Consider the following 23,585-nt stretch of genomic DNA (forward strand, 5'->3'; position numbering starts at 1 on the left):
AATGAGTTACACTGGGAGGTAATTTTTTAATGTCAAGTTGGCATGAAGACCTTGAGCTATTAGACCCAGAAGGGCAAAGACTACAAAACAAAATCCAGGGCAAGGTAATCGTTTTAGTCAAACAAGGTTAAAGAGACTAAATTTATATGGAGTTAAAGCTTTTTAAAAACTTAGTGTGGAATGTATTTAACTCTAACAAATTGCTTTAAGAAGACTTTCTAGTGGTAGATTGATAAGATTACCCTAAAATCACCATACTAAGCATTTGTTATATTTTGAAGAAAAGAACAAGAAGCAACGCATTTATTATTTAGCTTTCAGATATATTATATGGTTACTGAGGGAATGCAAAACATTACCATCTTATAGCAATATCATCTAAAACTTCAGTGGTAAATATAAATAGTGAACAGATAAGAGGAAGAAAGAATGAAGGGAAGTAACATTTATGAAGCACTCTTTATGTGCCACACATTGTTTTTTGGTGCTTTTATATTTGTTACCTCATTTAACCCTCAAAACAATTTCAGTCATTGGAGCGCCTGCGTGGCTCAGTCAGTTGAGTGTCTGACTTCAGCTCAGGTCATGATCTCACAGCTCATGAGTCCGAGCTCCACGTCAGGCTCTGTGCTGACAGCTCAGTCTGGAGACTGCTTCAGATTCTGTGTCTCCATTTCTCTCTGCCCCTCCTCTGCTCATACTCTGTTTCTTTCTCCCTCTCTCTCTTTCTCTCTCTCTCAAAAATAAATAAATATTAAAAAAAAAAAAAAAAAGAAAAGAAAACAGGGTGCCTGGGTGACTCAGTCGGTTAGGTATTGGACTTCAGCTCAGGTCATGATCTCGCAGTTCATGGTTCAAGCCCCACGTCGGACTCTGTGCTGACAGCTCAGAGCCTGGAGCCTGCTTCAGATTTTGTGTCTCCCTCTCTCTGCCCCTCCCCTGCTTGTTCTCTGTCTGCCTCTCTCTCTCAAAAATAAATAAAAGTATTTAAAAAATTAAAAAAAACCCAACTTCAGTTACCTAGATATTTTAAAAATGAGAAAACTGAGGTTCTAAGAGGTTGAATAACTTGTCTGTAACTACCCTGAAAGAAAAAGACTACTATTGTATTAAAAGTCTACTCCAATGCAACACTAAAATTCTTTTTTGTTTTCCCTTTACTGCCTCTCTTGGAAGTTGAATCCTCAAATCTTAATATATGAAATAAATGTTAGAATTGCCTATATTATTTATAAAATGTATAACTGATACCTGGCTCTTAGACATATTATCAATTTCACTTTATGAGATAATCACTAAAAGGAAATTAACATCCAAAAGCAAGTAAACATTCAACTCAAATTTTACAGATACTAGTTGTCGGCCTATGTCAGCAAATTCCTACACAGAGAGGAAATTACATATCTTACTTGTCACTTCCGTTCCCAGGCACATGGCACATGGGTAGTGGGCCCAGTTATGCCTTTCATGTGCATATATTTTTGATTGTTGATTTCCTGTTGGTTGGGTAAGATAAAAGTTTTCCTAAAGTAACTAATTGGATAAAAGACAAATGAAAAAATGGAGTGGAATCTGCTACAAATAACTTAAAAAACAAAAATCAAAGCAGAAGAAAACAATAGCTATAACCAAAAAAGACTTATTATTTCCTCCTGAACTGAATTCCCATCTGCTTTTAAATGGCAACATGTTTTTCCATTAACTGGAAGCTACAGCCAAGAAGCCAAAGACAATGAGGTTTTGGCCACCAGGGAGTAGAAGGCGCAGGATGGCTGAAGGATGCTACCTGCTTCAGCCTCTCTGTAAAGGCTGTTCCCTAGTGACCCTATTCCCCTTCCAGCTGGCAACAAACTTACTGTTGGGACTCTTCTGAGAATTAAAGAAATGTTCCAGTTCTCTGTATACCCTCTCCAGGGAGGGAAAATGGAGTAACTCAGAAGGGTATGAGAGCCATTTGAAACACTGTGCCTGTGTAAGCTTTTAAGAAACAAGGCGACTGGGCAAAATAAAGCACCAGGTGAAAAGAAAACATTTTAAAAAAGTAACTTCCTTCCATCCCAGTCGTTAAAAGTACCCCTATCATCACAATCACCCTCTATAGACTTTTATGGGTTGTCATTTATTTATTTCTTTAAAGTAAGCTCGATGCCCAAGGTGGGGCTTGAACTCACAAGACCGAGATCAAGAGTCACATGCTCTACTCACTGAGGCAGACAGGCGCCCTTCTCAACAACAGCTTTTTAATTAAAACAACAACAACAACAACAACAACAACAACAACAACAACAACAACAAAACACCACAGTTAAACATCTTATGTTTCTAAAAGATAGACACTGGTGTGAGCAAATTCCTCATCTCTGGCTCACCTGGCCAAATTCTTGTATATATAGCTAATAATATACAGTTTAAAATTAATACATAATACACATAATATACCAATTATATAATATTGATGATACTATTCTCTTATGAAGACAATTTATCACCATTTTCATTTGATACCAAGAGTGGCCAAGGAGATACACTCTAAATCTGAAAAAGTAGCTGTGCCTGTAGCAGTGTGTATTCCTACAAAGTTAGAGGGCTCTCCTTATGGTAAATAACAAAGGGAAGTTTATTTTTCCTAAATACAATCTTTAAAATCTCTTTTCTTCTTCTGTTCATTAAATGTTTGATAAATACGTACTATGTATTAGATTCTGTGCTGAAGGCTATGGCCTTGGCCTGAGGAAGAAATAAATTAGTTATATCAGTGGTAAAGCACTGGGTCTGTAGGAGTCAGGTGACTGAGTTTCCAGCTTGAATTGGTCTTACTGCTAAAAAATCAAAAATCAAAATGAATTTTAGCTTTCAATATTGCAGCATCATTTTCATTCTGATGGAAAGAGGTGGGGGGAAAGATGGTAACATATTTTATTTGAAGCTAAATGTTATCAGTCTTAAATTTCCTATTTATTAATTTTAAGACTTTTAAGAACATAATTGTTCTCTTCAAACAATACCTTCACACAGTACCTGTGTGAACTGCCTAAAAAAATCAGACCAAAAAAAAAAAAACAAACCAAAAACCAAAAAACAAAGCCAAAACAAACAATATGAAATAAATCTGTCTTGCTCAAACTGAAAATTCCAGAACTACTAAGCTACAGTTTTGAACAAAATTCCTATGAAGTTGTAATAATATATGGATTACAATTAGAACCATAGCGGGATATACATCTCCCACCTCAACATTATGGGACCAAAAATGTCATTCAACGAGGCACAGAATTTTCTGCAACTTTTCCTGTGACTATTATTAGAAGATCTGATATAAAAATTAATGAGAAAAAAAATTAATGAGAAATGAATGTGCTCATATCATAGATTCAATCAGGCATGCACTACATAAGAACTAGCAAGCTGGTACAATAATTCCTGAGTTTTTTCCTTTTAGCCAGATGAACCTCATTGGCTTTGATTTTTGTTTTTCATCTCTATGTTACTACCATGAATTACTTCAAAGTGAGAAAGGCACATTTATACCTTGCTAACTGCTCTTCCACTTCCCTCAGCTCAAGTGAAAGATTTACGGTTTCTTCCCTTTGCTGTTTCCTGTAAAGTGACATATATATATACGATGCTACCCTTGGTCTCACATCAAAAACTGAATTCTAGAAATACCTGAGCAGTCAATTAACAGCAACTAGATGTTCATTTTAACTTAATGGACAGTAGTGCCCAAAAGATGCTCATAAGGATTATTTTTTCAGGTAGGACTGAATGTACTTCAACTGCCTCTCAAAGTACTTTCTACATGGATTTTGTTTTTTTTAACCTCTAGTGAAAATTTCCCCTCTCTACAGGGGGAAAATTAAATATACATAGTTCATAGTTGAGACAAAACAATGAGGAGATTTTGGATTTATTTTGGTTGTTGTAATTAGCTATGACTGCATGAAAGACTCAGTCCAATTTTGCATGTAAATTTATCTACAATACTCTCTGAGTACCACTAATGATCTGTTATGTATGAATCTCTTTGGTATATACAGAAGAAAGATTACAAACAATAGTAAGCAGATAGAATGTAGAGTCTCAGTCTATTGAATAACTCAGAATAAAAAGAATCTACCATTTCTTACTAAAAAAACATTAATTTCCCAGTACAAATCCTTATCAGTGGTATTCAGAAGCTATTTCTATTTTGAGGACTATAGTCTGTCCTTTCCTTAAGAAATGTATGTAGAAAAGATGCACAATTATCTTAGTAGAATTTTATTTTGTAAATAAAAATGGCCTAACTAAAAAGTTGCTAAGGAGAAAAAAAGTGTTTATCTGCTATACTTAAAATTTTCATATTTTCACAGAGGTCTTGCTGTTCCTATTGAGAGTATAGTTTCACAACTAAGGGTAGATTGTCCCTTTTACAGTTTTTATGAGAGAATCTTTGTTAATATACAAGTAGAATGACATAATTTTCCAAGATGTTAAAAGATGGTAATAATACAATTTCTGCCAAATCTTTTACTTCCTAACACTTGCATGATATCCTAATTTCATTTTTATGCTCTCTATAAGAAAATATGTAAAGCTGTGTATCATTTCCATTTGACAGATTAAGAAATCAAAATCCAGAGAAGTGTGTGAATGATTGGAAGCTGATGTATCAAGAAACCAGAAAGAAGAAACTTCTCGCCCAGTGTTCTCTCCACTGTATCATGTTAATTCTCTGAAGACTACATTTTGAGAAGCAACAGAAGCCAGGTGAAAACAACTGAGATATAATACAGGCCAGGTAAAATGAAATTTAATTTAGTGCATTAAATTTCACATAGTGCATTTCCTGTTTTAAGATTTCTTAACATATGGCTATTTTTGGCATCAAGCAGTCTTTTTGCTAATGACCCCAACCCACTGTTTTCCTGCCACCAAGGTATTTTGAGAAGAACTGTCTTACCTCTGCTCCTGAATATGTATCAGTTTGGAGGATGAGTTCAGCCAGATCAACGTCATTACCGACTGGCATAGAATGAAACTGCAGGTTAAATATTTCCCTTCTTGTTGCTGCATCTGGTAACGGCACATAGATGATTCTATCAATTCTTCCAGGCCGCATCAAAGCCTGTAAGGAGGATGAGACAATGCACAAAAACCAAGCTCAGAACTGACATTCCACATGAAAGGTGGATATCTAGAATCTCATGAATAACCCACTATTACTCATAATTAGTACATGAAACAAGTACTAGAGATGCTATAATCTATTTTAAAGATTCAAACAAATAAATCATGTTCAGAGTACTTTTGAAAGTAGCAGAGCAATACTTCTGAGAGGCTTTCTGCTCCTCAGCAACTGTCAGGTCAATAAAAGATGGCTATTCTCTTTTAGAGAAGTGTGTAATATGACTTGCATTCATTGTATCAAAAGACTTTTTTTTTTGGAATTTCCTGCAATATCTCTTAAAATATGGGTTAAGTTGTTTTAGAGAGCCCGTAAAATAGCACAGCTCTAATAAAAGAATACTTCTAGAGCTGAAAGTAGTCAAATGAACTTCCCTCATATTTTATTGGAGGCTAAGGCCTAAATTATCTCAGAGCTAATGAATTCATGTATTCAGAAAACCTTACCAAGCATGCAGTATACACTAGACAATTGTTCTTGGTACTAGAAAATAGCATGAATAAGATAGATATGTCTAAAATTGATTGCGGTGATGGCTGCATGTATTTGTGGATATACTAAGAGCCACTGAACTGTGTACTTTAAGTGGGTGAATTTTATATTTATTCTATCCCAATAAAGTTACTAAAACAGATGCAGGTCTAAAATGAGTGTGGGTGTGTGTGTGTTAAGGAGTTGGGGCAGCTTTTAGTTGGGATAGTGAGAGAAAGCCTCTCTGAGGAGGTAGCTTATGTTGATATCCGAAGGAGTCAGCCTTTGAAATATCTAGGGGAAGGGCATGCAAGGTAAATGGAACATCAAGTGCAAAGGCAAGAATGACTGGTATGTTCCAGGGAAAGAAGAAAAAAATCAATGTGATAGAGTGAACAAAAAAAAAAGAGGTAGGAAATGAGGTCAGAAAGATAGTCATAGGCAGATCATAAGACCTTAAAAGACATAGTAAAGAGTATGGATTGTATTCTACTTTTAATGAGAAGTCATTGGAAAGTTTTAAGTAGAAGGTGAATTGGTAAGATTTACATTAAAAGACCACTCATGGGACAATATCAAAAGGTCTAATATGTGTTACTATAATACCAGAAGGAAAGGAAAGAGAAGATGGGGCAGAAAAAATATCTGAAGAAAAAAAGAGCCAAATTTCCTCCAATTGGTAAACAAACAAATTTACACAATCAAGAAGCTCAGTGAATCTCAAATAAAATAAATACAAAGAAAGCCACACCTACACATATCATAGCAAACTGCTGGAAACAAAAGACAAAATCTTGAAAGCTGCCAGACTGAATATGGAGAACAATAATTTGAATCACCAGTGACTCTCAATCAAAACAATGAAGGGCAGAAACCAGCAGAACAATATCTTTATAGTGCTGAATGAGGGGCACCTGGGTAGCTTAGTCAGTTAAATGTCAGACTTCGGCTCAGGTCATGATCTCACAGTTTGTGAGTTCAAGCCCTTGTGTCGGGCTCTGTTCTGATAGCTCGGAGCCTGAAGCCTGCTTCAGTTTCTGTGTCTCTCTCTCACTCTGCCCCTCCCCTGCTCATGCTCTCTTTCTCTCAAAACTAAATAAACACTAAAAAAAATTAAAAAAAAAAATAAAGTGCTGAAAGAATAAAAATGTCATCCTAGAATTCTAGTCCCAGTGAAAATCTTCTTTTTCTTTTTTTTTTTTCAGAGAGAGAGAACGCAAGTGGGGGATAGGGCCTTTATGAGAGAAAGAGGTAATCTTAAGCAGACTCCACACTCAGCCCAGAGACCAATTTGGACCTTGATCCCACGACCCTGGGATCATGACCTGAACCAAATCAAGAGTCTGCCTGCCGCTCAAATGACTGAGTCACCCAGGTGCCCTGAAAATATTCTTTAAGAATGAAGGAAAAATTAAGTCATTTTCAAACAAAATAAATTCAAGAAAATTTGGTTCCATCAGAACTGCACTACAGAAAACACTAAACGATGTTCTTCAGGTTTAATGGAAATGACATAAGATGGAAAATTGAATCTTCAGGAAGAAATGAAGAGCATTGGAAATGAAACACCACAAAACTGTACACGCCTTCCACCTCTAAAAAAAATTCACTCTTTTGGCTGACATATCAGAAATGGGATTTCTTGAAGATTTAAGAGACACTCACTTATAAATAGTGAAACACAGCATATTTCTACATGTGTACTTTTGAATGAAATATCCAGAAAAAATGTGTGATAGAAGTAAATGTAGAAACTAAGGAAGACAGGAAGTCAAACATAAACATCTTTTAATTAAAAAAATAAAATAAAATAAAATAAAACCCTGAAAATGTAGCTGTGATCATACATAAAACACTGTGGAAAATACAAACATTAAAACCTCATGTGGTTGGCTCTGTGGAAATTAGTTCTTAGAGAACCAGCACATGCACACACACACACACACACACACACACACACACACACACACACACCATGATATTCTGTGAGTAAGGAACTGACCTCTGTCTCTAACCCAAGAATCTCATCTTTTGCCAAGCTACCATCAAATTGTGGAAGGCTGATTTGTTAGCTTTTAAACAGGGTAAAGTCTCAGAACTTTTATAGTTCTGGACATGTATGTTCCTAATAATGGAGCCTCAAAATAATATAAAGCAAAAATTGATAGGATTAAAGAGATAAAAAAGATAACTCCATAATCACAATATGAGATTTTAACACTCTTCTGTTAGCAATTATAGAACTAAAAAACAAATCAGTAAAGATACAGAGAATCTGAACAAGGCTATCAGTCATTGCAACCTGATATTTATTTATGGGCTACTTTACCCAACAACAGCAGAATACATATTTTTTAAGTACACTTGATATATTCACCAAGATAGCTCATATGATGAGCCATAAAACAAAAATCAACAAATTCAAAATGACTGAAATCATACAAAGTAGTTCTCTAAGAAGAGTAAATTAGAAAGGAATAACAAGAGAGGAAAACCTCAAACACATGAAAAATTAAACAACACCCTTCTAAGTAAACCATAGGTCAAAGAAGAAATTATGAGGAAATTAGAAAATGTTTCAAGTTGAATGATAATGCAAATATAACATCAAGATAAAGTAGTGCTTAGAGACACATTTATAACTTTAAATGCTGATGGTAGGAAAGAAGTCTAAAATAAATGACCTAAGGTTCAAGAGTAAGTACAAGGCTGGAAATAATAAAGATGAGAGTAGAAATCAATGAAATAGGAAACAAACAATAGAGGAAATTGAAAGTCAAGTGTGGTTCTCTGTAAAGATTTTAAAAATCTTATTAAATTCTAACTAGATTGAACAAGGATAAAAGAGAGAACAAATCACCAACATCAGAAATGGAAGAGAGATTATCACTACATATCCTACAGATAGCAAAAAGAATAATAAGAGAATATTATCAACAGCTTTAGGACAATAAATAAACAACTTTGATAAAAAATAAGTTCCTTAAAAAATCCAGTTATCAAAATGGACAAAAAATGAAATAAAAATCATAATGGCCTTATATTTATTTTTTTAATGGAACTGAATTAATTAAAAATTGAATTTATTATGACTAACTTTCACACCAAAAACATTCTAGTCTAGATGGTTTCACTTCTGAATTCTGCCAAAGAAGAAACAAGATTGCACAACCACTTCAGAATAACGAACATTTCTCAAGTTGTTTTAGAAGGTCAACATAACACTAACTCCAAACCTAACAAAGATATCACAAAAAATGAAAATTACAGATTAATGAGCCTCATGAAGACAGACTCAAAAATCCTTAAAAAATATTATCAAATAGAATCTCACAATATGAAAAATGGATAAATCATCTTAACCAAGAGTTATTTCAGGAATGCAAGTTTAGTTTAACACTCAAAATCCAGTTGGTATAATTCACCACAAAAACAGAATACGGGAGAAAATTCACATGATCATTGTAATATGTACAAAAAAGTTTTGACAAAATTCAAGATCCGCTCATGTTGAAAAACTGTCAGCAAATTAGTAATAGAGGAGGACTTCAGTATGGTAGGTAGTATCTAGAAAAACCTGCAGCTAATACAATTAATGTTGAAATCTTGAGTGCTTTCTACCTAAGATCAAGAAAAGGTAAAAAGTCACCACTTGTACTGATAAATATAACAGAGGTACTAGTCTTTATTACAAAGACAAAAGGCAAAAGACAAAAATTGGAGGGGGAAAAAGGAAATATAGAACTTGGAATGGGCAAAGGCAAACTATCTTCATTTGCAGATGACATGATTGTTTACGTAGAAATACTAAGGAATAAAACTACTAGCAAGATTACAGAATACAAGTTTATTATAAAATTTGTATTTTTATATATTAAGCAATAAGCTAATAGAATATGAAGTTTTAAAAATCCACTTTATGAGAATACATAAAAAGCACAAAAAATAAAAGACAGAAATAAAATTAACAAAAAAACACTTCACTGAAAAACGATATCACTATAGTGAGAAAAATTAAAGGCCTATATAGATACACCATTTTCATGAATTAGAAGGCTCAATATTATTAAGATATTCATTCTTTTCCAATTTATCTATAGACTCAACGCAATTCCAATCAAAATTTCACAAGGGCTTAAAAAAAACCCTGACAAATATTATAATATTTATATGGAAATGCAAATGACTGAGAATGGTGAAAGCCAAGTTAAAAAAGAAAAAAGCTCAAGGACTTATACTACTTACAATGCTAAAAAGAACAAGACAGTGTGACAAGGTCCAGAGGACAGAAATATAGATCAATGGAATAAAATAAGGGATTCCATAATGGTTTCTATCTTTAAGGCATTCAACTAGGAAAGGAAAGCATTAAAAATAATAATGCTCCAACAACTAGATACTCATATTTTAAAAATCAACATTGATCCTTACCTGGCACCATATTCAAAAATTAACTTGACATGGATCATAAACCTCAATGTATGAGCTAAAACTCCAAACTTAATGTTTATGCAGCCCTGAAGAATCTATAAAGCATTTTCACATACTGTATTTCACTTAGTATTTCTCCAAATCCTATGAAGTAGATTTTGTCATAGCCCTATTAAGAAAAAGAAAATGAGGCCCAAGATCATACAATAAATGGCAGAAAGTGAGCCAATATTGAATCAATCCTTTTTCACTTTACTATCTTGCCAGTACAAAATGACACACAGTATTGATAGACAAATGAAAAATATTCTTATACTGAAAAATGATATAGGTAACAAAAAAATTAAATAATTCTTGCGTCAAAAAAACATTATACATCTACTGTGGGCCGGGCCCTGTCTTAGGTGCTGGGGAAACAGCTGTGACTAGCTTGGTTACTTTTTTTAAAGTTGAAGTTATCCTTTTCACCCTTATGGGAAAACTCATATTCCAGGCTATTTTAAAATTTCCTTTCTAATAGTTGAAAGAACAACACAGCAAAGGATATAGAGCATACACGTCACCGAAGTCACTGGAACAACACTCAGCATGCATCTGTTCCCCGCCCCCCCCAACCTCCTTTCTCCCTGCCAAGTTGTAGCTGTCCCTGGGCAGTGCAGGTTGAGTACACTTCAATGATTGTAACGTTGCCTGGGCCAACAGCCAGCTAGTCTTTTTCTGGTCTGATCTTGTCAGTGAAAGTTAGCTTAAAAAACGGTAGGAAAGAGCTTTCCTTCCTGTAGAACCCTGAATGAGTTAACACCCTTCCTAGAATTTCTTTAAAAATACTGTTCTGGGATATTAGGGTGGAAGAGTGTGTTCTGAATGATGGCATTTTCTGTTATTTTAAAACCACCATATAACAACTCTCAATGAAAAAACAAGCCAAGGCTTCCTAATACTACTCTGAGCCCTTCTAGCCTCAAGGTCATAGATACTGTGGCTGCTACATGAAACTCTATTTAAAAATGTCATAGGGCATACTGCCTTTTCAAGAGAACTTATTCAAGACCTTGGCAAGTTTCTACACCTCAGCCCCAGTTTCTTCATGTGTGAAAACGAAGGTGGTTCTTTCATCAGAGAGGGCTATGTGTATCTGACAAGAATTCTCCTCAAAATACACAGATGAAAAAACACCCCCATACAATTTTGTAAATAATTCCATAAAGTTCACCTGAAATCTGCTCGTGCACCCAAGATTATGAATTATTAGATGAACTTTTATATGGGCCTTCCAGCCCCAATTCTACGACTCCATTATAGCATCTTTCCCAAGGAAACGCCCACAACTTACATTACATGGTCATTACTGAAAATGTGTTATTACTATTTTAGTGATTACACTAATTAATTAAACTAATACAATTATCTTTCCTTCTTCTGACCTTTACAAAAAGGACTTAAAGCATTTCTGGCATTTCATATTAAGGGTTCGTACTGACCCAACACTACTACCACAGTTACAAGGCTGTCTTTTCTTTTTTATAAATTCTGAAATTTGACATGTGTACTTTCATAGTCTAGCACTGCTCAAATCTAATTTAGTTAGCATAGAAATACTTGTTCAGACCAAGGTATTAAAATAGACACTGTGAAAAATCAGTTCCCGGGGCTCCTACTCATTTCAAATGATCAACAAGGGTGTGTATGTGACTATAGGGAGTGCCTCCTCTAGGAAAGAAAAGCAGCACTAAGCCTTTACATTTTACTCTAATAAAAATGTATCCATGTATCATGATTCATGGAGAAAATAGTTCCAGAAACTGGGGAGAGTGTGGATCCTTGGTAAGAGTTCAAATATATTTAAAAGACACCCTGAACTTATTTTAGGCATTTCTTGCCCTCCCTCTAAATTTGACAGAGTAATAGGCATGGCTAATGCTACTTCTTAATTCTCTCTTGAAATGATCATTTCTACTCCATCTTCTTTATTATATATTTATGTGTTTTCTTACTGTTTATCCTTCCCAACAGACTGTAGGCTGTATATAATGGCAGGTATCATATTCTTTTATTCAACACTGTAAACTCAGCAATGGCATATACAAGGCACTCAAAGTAGTCAAGGCAACACAATCTCTTGTCTAGAATATCATAACTGCTTTGTTAGTTGTCTTCATGCAGACTTATTCTTTCCTTTTTCTCCCTTTCTTGATCTACATCATTGCTATAGTGATCATTCTTATACTAAAAATACTGCAACTTCTTTTCTAACCATTTAATGGCACCTTAAGGGAAAAAGTAAAATTAAAGCATAGGATCTCAGACCTCTATAATTTTGTTGTAACTGTCCTACCTTATCCGCAGCTACTTTATGCTCATCTAAGCACTCAGCCAAAATCACCATACTGCCTTCTGCCTCCCTTGTCCTCACAATACTTCTTTCTATACTCAGAATATTTTATCTCTTTGTCTATCAGACAAATTCCACTTCTTGTTCAAGTCTCAGCTTAAAAGTCATTCTTTTTTCTATAACCTTCTATGACTCTTCCAGGTACATTGTATGTATGTATGTGTGTGTATACACACACACACACACACATATATAACTTGTAATTTGACATACATGTAAAAAGTTAGGACAAAAGAATCTGGCCTAACCAGGTTAAAATTCTAACTCCCCATTTATTAGCTGTGTTTGGACAGATCATTTAAACCTCTTGGTACTTTAAAATCCTTAACAGTCCTAGCCTCTATTTAGAGGATGGCTGTATGAATTGAAGAATATGACCTAAATAAAGTGCTCAGTACAGTCTGGCACATGGCATGGATACTTCCATTTAGATGCTATTGTTATCATTACTGTGTCTGTATAATTATCCCTAGTACTTGACCAAGCTCCTTAAACATAGGAAATGCTAGCTATCTTTGGATTTTGGCACATGGTAGACATTAATGTTCTTTAAATGAATGAAAGAATAAATGTTATAGAACTACAAGATTAGAAAAATGTTAGAAAACTAGGCTTAAAACATAGATTCTTGATCTATATTTCTAAATCTCAATGTTTAAAAAGGATTGCTATTTAGTAATTCTACTTGTTTCTTCTTCTCCCTGCTTTTACCACAGCCTTTGAAATTCTCAATTCATTGCCCTTTCATAATAGACAAAGGAGAACTTAATAGCAACACGTTTGCTCTCTTCAATAGAAGCCTGATAAAGGAATCACTAAAAGAGAGGAGGCCCTAGAACATGCCTGTATTTATTAAATCTTTCCATGTTGTTGACCCACATTTCTCAGCCTAGAGATGGACATAGTTGACTTCTGGAAATGTTTTTATTTTATTAAAAAAAATTTTTTTTAAATGTTTATTTATTTTTGAGACAGAGAGAGATGGAGCATGAATGGGGGATGGTCAGAGAGAGAGTGAGACACAGAATCTGAAACAGGCTCCAGGCTCTGAGCTGTCAGCACAGAGCCCGACGTGGGGCTCGAACTCATGGACCGTGAGATCATGACCTGAGCCGAAGTCGGACGCTTAACCGACTGAGCCACCCAGGCGCCCTCTGGAAATGTTTTTATTTTTGACTTTAGCTGCTATCTTTAAAAACTTTATTTATTCCCAACTTTATTGAGGAATAACTAACAAATATGATTGTATATATTTAAGTGTACAACATGGTCTGATATACATATACATTATGAAACAATTAGCAAGCTCAAAGTAATTAACATATCCATCACTTCACATAATTAACTCATGTCTGTATGTAGTAAGAACACTTAAAGATCTACTTTCAGCAAATTTCAAGCACACAACCCCTTATTATTAACTATACTTACTAATGCTGAACATTTAATCCTCAGAATTTATTCATCTTATAACCAAAAGTGTACCTTTTGACCAAAGTGTCCCCATTTCCCCATAGCCTCTTGCAACAACCATTCTATTCTTGGTTTCTGTGAAACTGTGTGTGTGTGTGTGTGTGTGTGTGTGTGTGTGTGTGTGTGTGTGTGTATGTGTGTATACATGTGGGTATGTTTAAGATTTCACTGTAAGTGACAACATACAGTATTTGTCTTTCTGTCTAGTTTATTTCACTTTAGCTGCTATCTTTTAAGGCTTCAAATCTCAGTGTTTCAGGAATACAGTTTCGTAATATCTTTTATGTAATTTAGTGATCTAAATGTTTAATTAGACTGAAAAAAGCTATTTCTAAAGAATAGCTTTAGAAACCAATGAAATAAGCAATATTTTATAAAACTCATGCAAGCCCTTGTAAGAAACACTCTTCATTATATTATTTGGTAACTAAACTTTGAGACAATGAGAAAAAATATAAATTGTACTTAAGTTGGGGGAACGATCTGCTGAACAGATATCAGGAAAAAGAAATGAATTTTATATAAAATTTGAATGAAAAAATATTAACTCTCCACATGATATTTTAAAAGTAACTAAAAAACATTGAGGAACTTTTTTGTACAAAGCACTATTAACAATACAAAGAAGCCTACAACTTGGTCCTTACTTTTTAATTTCTTAAGTTATGTATGTATGTATGTATGTATGTATGTATGTATTTTGAGAGGAAGGGAGAGAGGGAAAAGGAGAGGGAGAGGGAGAGGGAGAGGGAGAGGGAGAGGGAGAGAGAAAGAAAGAATCTTAAGCAGGCCCTGCACTGTGAGCATAGTGCCCTATACGGTGCTCGATCTCGGAAACAATGAGATCATACCCTGAGATGAAATCAAGAGTTGGACGTTCAACTGACTGAGCTACCCAGGTGCCCTTAGCATTCTTCTTCGTTTACAGTTTTTAGTTTAGTAAATCTTTTTATAAGAAACAACTTGCCATCTTTTAATTCTATAGTTTAACTGAGAAGTAGTAATGATATTTTTTACACTATGCACATCATACTTGAAATAAGTAACCACTTTGAGATCAGTATATTTGATACCATGGGGGAATATAATCTATGGGGGAAAGAAATGTTTTACAAAAGCCAAAGAAGTGAGACTTTTTATCTATATTCTTAAAAACATACAATCATTATTGGTGCAGTAGGTAATTGTCTAAATGATTACATCTGGCTCAGAAAATGGAAAATGAGAATTTTCGAGAGTTAAAATTAGTTGATTTAAGATAAGACTTTGGAAAGGAAGCACTTCAAATTTCCTTAAAAAAAAATCTAAAAACATTTCCCTGATGTAAGTAAGCTGGGCCTGAAATGACAAGTAGGGGAAATTTACCAGGCTGAGAAGGTAGGAAAAGGCAGAGTGAATGCTATGCACAAATAACTAAAGGTGCAGCAATGGAAAAACCATTCCTGTGAGGGCAAAAGATTTACTAAGGTGACAAAATGAGACAGACTTTCCGAACTGCTGCACACAGAACAGATGATAGTTGTGTTTAGGATATTGCTTCCTTCAGCTCTCAGGTGGGCCAGGAGCCCAGAGAAGCCAGAGGCTCTAGGCAGGCAGACAGTGACTTTATCTGGTCATTATTCCAGGTGTGACATGTCATGAAAAAGTTTAAGAAGCACTAGCAGAGGATTATTGAGAACATGGGGAGATGAAGGTAGATGAAATAAAAACAAACAAAAAACAACTCCAGGTGTATGATTATATACATATAGTGGGTAATGTCAAGGACTTTGGTCTTGATCTTATAGCTCTTTGGAAACTGTGGAAGGTTTTTAATCAAGTGAAGGATAGGCTCAGTTTTCTGTTTAAGAAAGCAAACAATTCTGGCAGCAGTGGGAAGGTGGCATCAGAATGAAGTGTAACTTCCAGTTAGGAAGCTAATACAATCTTGAGGTCTTAAATTAGAACATGAATAATAACCGAGGCAGTGAACCTGTAAAGGACAATTTAAGAGATTATCTTTGAAGTAGAATGGCCCAAAGTTTTCAACTTATTATTAGACATTTCCCCCTTTTGACAATGCCTCTCCATTTTGCAAAGGAAGATAAAGACAAAGCAGAATTTATTTTAGATAGATTTGTATTTGCATTTGTATTCTGCAAAGAGAACAATACTTGCCAAATTAAATCTGGATCTTATAATAAGCCACGACTTCATTTTTCAACTGCTGGAAATGCTTTTTAAACAACATTTCAATTCATATCGCAGCTACTTAAGATATTCAGTTACTCCTAGAGTTGAGGGAGTTTTTTTCGGGTTCAGTTTGAGATTTCACAGAGTAGTTCAATTCCACAAACATATGCTGAGTGTCTAATATGTGCCAGGCACAAGATTAGGTACTAGGATTACAATGTTCTTTGTTCTTTGAAAAATAATTCTTTTAAAAAGGATTTGTGTATGACAACATCTGAGAGTGTGTTTGTATTAAAACAAATAAATCAATCAGTCTGTAGGCTGTCTAATGTCGGGCACGCTCAGTTTTGTAAAAACCCGTAGCGCTGTGCAAGAAAAGACTTGATGCATTTGACAGCAGGTGTGTAGGAAGAATGTACCACAGTAAATAGCAGTATTTGGTGATGAATACAAAAAAAAAAAAAAAAACAGAACAACAACAACAACAAACATACACACACTCTTAAGATCTTTTACTAGAATGATGTTTTTTATCCACTTCTATTTAAAAATGCCCTTTTACAAAGCTAAAACAGCATTTATCCAGAACTAATCCTAATTCTTCCTCTTATGAAAAGTGAATCTGCTTTTCGATAAGCCACAGAGGATAACTGAAAACAATGCAATTAATCTTTTGAATATCCAATCTTTTAAAAGTTCTCCATAGGGTATAAGTAGTGGGAGTTGGAGACTTACATGTATACATTGATTTTTAGGGTATTTAAATATCAAGAAACCCACAGGCTCTAAACAGGGGTGAAGGGTGAAGGGTGGTGGTGATGGGGAGAAATCATCTGTCCCCTGCTTATTTCTCCAGTATCATCTTCCATTATTTGGCCCTTCCTTGCCTTTTACTCTCTACCACTACTGAATTTCTTGTAGGTCTCTGAAAATAGCACGTCTCCTCACACCTCTGTACATGCTGATCTCTCTGAACAGCTCTACTCACCCCTATGTCATGTACTCCAGGAAAGTTCTAATTCTTCCTTCAAATCACTTCTGCATACACAAAGGAATATTTTCTTCTCTATATTACTTCTAAACACTGTTCACATGTCTGTTGCACATATTACACTACAATATTTATTTACATGTTCTAATACCCCCATTGGACTATAAGATATTCAAGGGACATATATTTTTCCAAATTAAAAAAAAAATTAGTTCATCAAAACGTAAAGTGATCTATCTGCAGACACCTACCAGATGCAGAAGAACGCAGACAATATATAAGATACCAGGTGATAAAAAAATACATTGCTGAGAATATGAATTTTCTGGATAGTTGTTTTTTTTTACTTGTTACATACAAATCACCTTTAAAAACTTAAAATAGAAATCTGACATACACTACATACAATGGATGATATGTTAAATGTAAGCAAAACTTTTCTTGTTGACTCACAGTTTTCCACCTCTCTCATAATTAAACATTACTTGGTGCCAAAGGAAGCATCAAGGATAGAGGATGTAATGTGACTTGAATGGGCACCATGGGACAGATGGGACACACTGTGGAGCAGCACTGTGCATACTGCCTCCCTGCTCACACCTGTAGGGTTTACATTTTTCTACAGTCACTAAGCTGAACACTGGTGTTTCCCTGTCTCCCTCCCCAAACCGACTGATCATTTCTCTTTTTCCCTCAGGCCAACACCCCAATTTTTTAGGGCACAAAATACCAAAGTATAGGAAGGTATTTCTTATCAATCCAACCATCTGAGATGAGACCGCAGGGCTGTTCTATCCTTTTTTCTCCTCTCCTTTTTGAACAAAACAAAACCAAAAACCTCTCAGGCTGGGGCTGGCCCACTTCTGAGCTCCATCAGTACTGCATCTGGTTTGGCTATTCAGTGCACCTCTCTTCTTCCTTGCCTTGTATGCCTGTTTTGTTTTTTTTTTTAAACAATTTTTTTAATGTTTATTTTATCTCTGAATAGAGAGAGAGAGAGAAAGGGAGAGAGCATGAGCAGTGGAGCAGTGGAGACAGAGGATCTGAAACAAGCTCTGCGCTGACAGCAGCGAGCTCGATGCAGGGCTGGAACTCATGAACTGCGAATCGTGACCTGAGCCGAAGTCTTATGCTCAACTGACTGAGCCACCCAGGTGCCCCTGTTCTTTTCTGTCTTATCTTTGATAATACATACTACAGGCTTTTCTTTCTTTTTTTTTTTTCATTTTTCATTTTTTCATAGTTCATAATTCTGGCTCTATTACTTACCAATTAAACTTTAATACAGTAGTTTTCAATCCTCACATAACCAGCAGCATCTGAGATTTAGAACATGGTCTAATACTGGCTCAGTGAGGCATGTGGGGCCGGACCACATAGTTTGGTAAACTATAACCCATGAGCCAAATCTGTCCCATCTCCCGCTTTTATAAATAAAATTGCATTGGAACACAGCCATGTTCAGCCATTTAATTATTATGTATGGATGGCTGTTTTCACTGTAGGACAGCAAACCTGAGTAGTTGAAACTGATAACTGATATAGACTCATATCAGATAACTAATGTCGGCTGCAAAGCCTAACATATTTGCTATCTGCTCCTTTACAGAAAAAGTTTTCAAATCCCTTACAGTAGTGACTCCTTTTTTTTTTTTTAGTAGTTTCATTTTTAAAAAAAGTTTAAGAGAGAGAGTGCATGCATGTACATGTGAGTGGAGGAGGGGCAGACAGAGAAAATCCCAAGCAGGCTCCACACTGTCAGCATGGAGCCCGATGTGGGGCTTGAACTCACATGCCATGAGATCATGACCTGAACCAAAATCAAGAGTCAGCTGCTTGACTGAGTCACCCAGGTGCCACTATGGTAGTGATTCTTAATCCTCATTGTGCATCACATTCACCTGGTGAATATTATTTTATTTTATTTCATTTCATTTTATTCTTTTTTATTTTATTTTATTATTTTTTCAGTGGGCTTCATGCCCTATGCAGAGCCCAAACTCACAGCCTTGAGATCAAGATCTGAGCTGAGATCAAGAGTCGAACACTTTACCTGATGAGCCACCCAGGCTCTCCTCTGGTGAATTTCTGAAAAGTAGGTTTCCTTGAAGTCCTTTCTTCATAGATTTTTCCCAAGTCCAGGGAAATTATTTTTCCAAGGCTCCTCAGGTGACTCTACTGTGCATTTAAAGTCAAACTACTGCTCAGGATTTCTCAAACCTCAGTGTGCACAGGAATCATCTGACTTATTTATTAATCTAGGAGAATCCCGTGATTTATTTACACTCCATTTGGATTTATGACTTGGAAGGAGAGTCGAGAACCCTGTAAGTTTAGTAAGTACGTCAGCTGACTGATGCAGGCAGTCTTTAGATCAAACTTTGAGAGACTCAACTTGTAGAAGTTGCTTTGGAAAAGCTTCACAGGTAAATTTGAACAGTCCTCTCTCCCTCACCCCCTGCTAATGAATCAAATCACTCTAATTGCTCTTAAGCCTCAGGTTTTTCATCTGTAAAAAAGAGACTCTTTCTCTACCTGCCTTGTCTGCTTCAGAAGCTTGCTATGAGAAGTTCTTTGTCAATTAGATTGTCAATTTCTAATTCTCTCATCAAATTAAGATATTGTTTTTGAATATTCAGATTATATCTGATATGGTCTTCTAACAACTTAGATAACTGGGGCACTTAGGTGGCTCAGTCTAAGTGTCCAACTCTTGGTTTTAACTCAGGTCATGATCTCACTGTGAGTTCGAGCCCTGTATTGGGCTCTGCACTGCCAGCACAGTCAGCTTGGCAATCTCTCTCTCCTCCTCTTTCTCTGCCCCTCCCCCGCCTCTCTCAAAATACATAAATAAACATTAAAAAACTCACATATCGGGGCACCTGGGTGGCTCAGTCGGTTAAGCGGCCGACTTCAGCTCAGGTCATGATCTCGCGGTCTGTGAGTTCGAGCCCTGCGTCGAGCTCTGTGCTGACAGCTCAGAGCCTGGAGCCTGTTTCGGATTCTGTGTCTCCCTCTCTCTCTGACCCTCCCCCGCTCGTGCTCTGTCTCTCTCTGTCTCAAAAATAAATAAATGTTTAAAAAAAAAAATAAAAAAAAAACCCTCACATATCATATAGTAAGCAGAAAATGCACATACCATAATTTGAGCACTATTCCAAGCACAGACAAGACATAACTAAGAATTGTGTCAATGTCTTTCTGAAATCAAACCTGGATAATAAAGGGTTTCCATAAAGCCAGTCATATACTGTAGTGATTACATAGTGACACTTAGGTTGGAACACAAATGTAGCTAAATCCACTGTCCAGAGGATTTCAACTACCTACAGAGATTCTTTGATAGGCTTAGGGAAGGGAGTACCTGTAAACCCTTGAAATTGTAGGCCAAATTTTACATGCGTACTTTTTCAGGAGAGTGTATCTATTGGATTCCCAAAAGAATCTACTCTCCAAGAGAATAAGGTCAGTCATTTACCCTAGGGTACCTATGGCCTAAGACCTAAGTCATATCAACCCATTATAAGAAATTCTAACAGAAAGAAGTCCTTTATGAGTTATTTCCAAATACTGGTGTCCTAGTTTAAAATAAACACATTTAAGAAAGAAATCTTTGGCTTTCCTGTATTTCTGGTGTTTGTTTGTTTACTTATTTATTTTAGAGACAGCAGGGGAGGGGCAGAGGGAGAGAGAGAAAGAGAGAGAGAAGATAGAGAGAGAATCTCCACACTCAGCGTGGAGCCTGATGCACGGCTTGATCTCATGGCCCTGGGATCATGACCTGAGCCAATATCAAGTCAGATGCTCAACTGACTGAGCTATCTAGGCACCCTATTTCTGGTGTTTTATAAACAAACTAGGTATAAAATTAATAATAACTTCTCCATTTCTATAGAGATAACAATATTTATAATAAAAATTTTTAATGTGCCAGAAAAGTCTCAATTGCGTTGCTATTACATATAAGCAAAAAAGGAATTTGGTTATCCTGTGGGAGTACGTTTTTGTGGTTTCTGGCCATTAAGAACAGCAGCATTTTCTTACATGGCCAAGTCCAAATATAAGTACTGACTGACCTGACATTGATCAGACATCTCATTATTCAGTCACATCAAGTAGTTGACACACCCAGAATAATCTGGATTCCAAACTATGTTTACCCTATCTTTAGCAAAGAACTCAGTGGATATGGTCTTTCCAAAAACACTGGAGTTATGAAAAAAAAGTCTGACTTGCTTCTTTAGTATATGCTATCCAGTGTAGCAGACAATTGAGACTGGAAGTTATGTCAACTTAACACCACCTTTGGAAGACACTGTCTCTTTGGACTGTTGTCTCTAAACTTTTGTGATCATTCATTCATATTATTAAAATTAATTTGAGCACTTTTCCCCAATAGTTCTATACTTATTCAGAAAGTGTATATATATATGTGTGTGTGTGTGTATGCAGACACACACACTTGCATATATATATATATATTTATGTCCTTATATTAACGTATTGTGTATATTATACAACATACATAAGCACATTTTTTTTTTTTTTGAGAGAGAGAGAGAGAGAGAGAGAGAGAGAGAGAGAGAGAGAGAGAGAATCTTAAGTAGGGTCCATGCCCAGCACAGAGCCCCATGCAGGGATTGATCTCATGACTGTGAGATCATGACCTGAGCCAAAATCAATAGTTGGATGTTTAAGAGCACCCCACACATACATTTTTAAAAAAGAATGCTACATAAAATAATCATGAATACAAATTTCTATTATTTTCTTCCCTTACCCTCTGATATGTGCATGCATTGTTTGAGCTCACTCCTAAGGAATAGGCAGCATATAAGAAAGCTTATGGGTCTATCTCTGTATTTCAGAGAACCAAATCCTTATTCACCTATTATAATATCCTCATGTTATGGTTAAGAAGCAATGGACAGCCTGTTCCAGGATGATGACGGTGATGATGATGAAGAACAATACCTGCATGTGAAATTTACTATATGTATGATTTGTTCTAAGTCCTTTATACAACGTAACTCATTTAATCCTCCAAGTGTGAGTTAGGTATTATTATTAGCCGCACTTTGAAGATAACAAAACTGAGGTAGACAGAGGTTAAGTAACTAGCCCAAAGTCACACAGCTAGTATGTAATGGAGTCAGGAGTGGAACACTGGCAGTCCAACTCTAGTGTCCATACCCAACCACTATACCAAAATACACCTGATTTAAGATTCACAGTCAAGAGTAAATCAAACAGAATTGTAAACAGAAGTCAGGTTCCTTGCTTTGTTAGTAATGAGGGCAAGAATAATTTTAATCAAAAGCAAACATTTTTTTCATTTGATATGAAGAAAATTAGAGAATCACAGGATATTAGTATCACAAAGACTCCTTCTATATTTAACGTCTTGCATTTGCTGAGAAGACTGAAGTCTAGAGAGGTTACATTAATGGTAAAAGTCATACATGATTAAGTGGTAGAGCTTAGAATAAGCAATCTAATAATATAAATGATAATGTTATTGAATGCCTAGTATACACTCAGAACTGTGTTAAGTGCTTTACTATGGTAATTCATGCAATCCTCACAGTAACACCCAGAAGAAGATATTTTTTGTACCAAGTTTACAAGAAAGGAAATGAAGGCTTGAAGAGGTTAAATAATTGCCAAAAGTCAGGAGGACATTAAGAAGTAAAGCTGGAATTTAAACTAAGGTTTCACTCGATACCCTCAGACCGGGTAACTAAACTATATATTTCATTATTCCATACTGCCATCGTAAGACCCATTTCTAGGCAAATTAAAATATTATTAAAGTTTTAAAAAAATTTTGGGAAAAAAGTGTCTATAAACCCAGATAAATGTGCCTTTGTTAGTGGATGGAAGTTTTCCTCTTTCTTTGGTAATAAGTGCTACACATCAGGAATGTAAGTTATGTGCATGTATTTAACCCTGTTTAAATGGAATCTCAATAAAAGGACACCTTAAGAAAAGATAACAATTACATGTAATGGAATATAGAACCAGATTCTCCTGGCAATTAATCACCTAATGCAAACCTATAGGCTGTTTCTGACAGATCCAAGAGCTTTGCTTGAATTGTTGGATAAGATGTGTCTGGACTAGCTTATGAGAAGAGGTTCTGTTTAAAGACTTTGAAGGTGTTTTAACATATGTTTACACATATTGATGTGTGTGCATGCAAACATACTGCAAATGGATTTCAGCAACATACATATGTATGTATATATGTGTGTATATATATGTGTAGTATGTATGAAACTGCAGAACTGTTTTATTGCTCAAAAATATACAAAGAAATGAAAGTAATCTTCCTTTACAGGAACAGAGAGCTATCTGTCATTTAACACAGATACTTCCTGTTTTTAAGCAGTTGGGAAAGCATGATTTCCAACCCAAATACTTAGCTTGGCAAGTTAGTGCCATGTTGATAGATGCTTTTATAACCACTTTTATTGCACCTTAAATAT

General features: G+C 35.5%; 1 protein-coding gene across 4 annotated transcripts in view; it reads right to left on the reverse strand.

The window, feature by feature from the left end:
- SPATA5 (spermatogenesis associated 5) overlaps positions 1 to 23,585 on the reverse strand; it is a 360,776-nt gene that overhangs the window by 72,203 nt on the left and 264,988 nt on the right. For 2 of the 4 annotated variants that reach the window (XM_019419021.2, XM_019419030.2), the window contains exon 15: positions 4,943 to 5,107. In XM_019419021.2, coding sequence (XP_019274566.2) covers positions 4,943 to 5,107 — 165 coding nt within the window. Of the gene's footprint in view, positions 1 to 4,942; positions 5,108 to 23,585 lie in introns of those variants that run through there. The other 2 variants (XM_019419040.2, XR_008421690.1) reach the window with 2 other exon arrangements.

Source organism: Panthera pardus, unplaced genomic scaffold, assembly GCF_024362965.1.
Source record: "Panthera pardus isolate Hobbes unplaced genomic scaffold, ASM2436296v1 HiC_scaffold_13, whole genome shotgun sequence".
Lineage (NCBI taxonomy): Eukaryota > Metazoa > Chordata > Mammalia > Carnivora > Felidae > Panthera > Panthera pardus.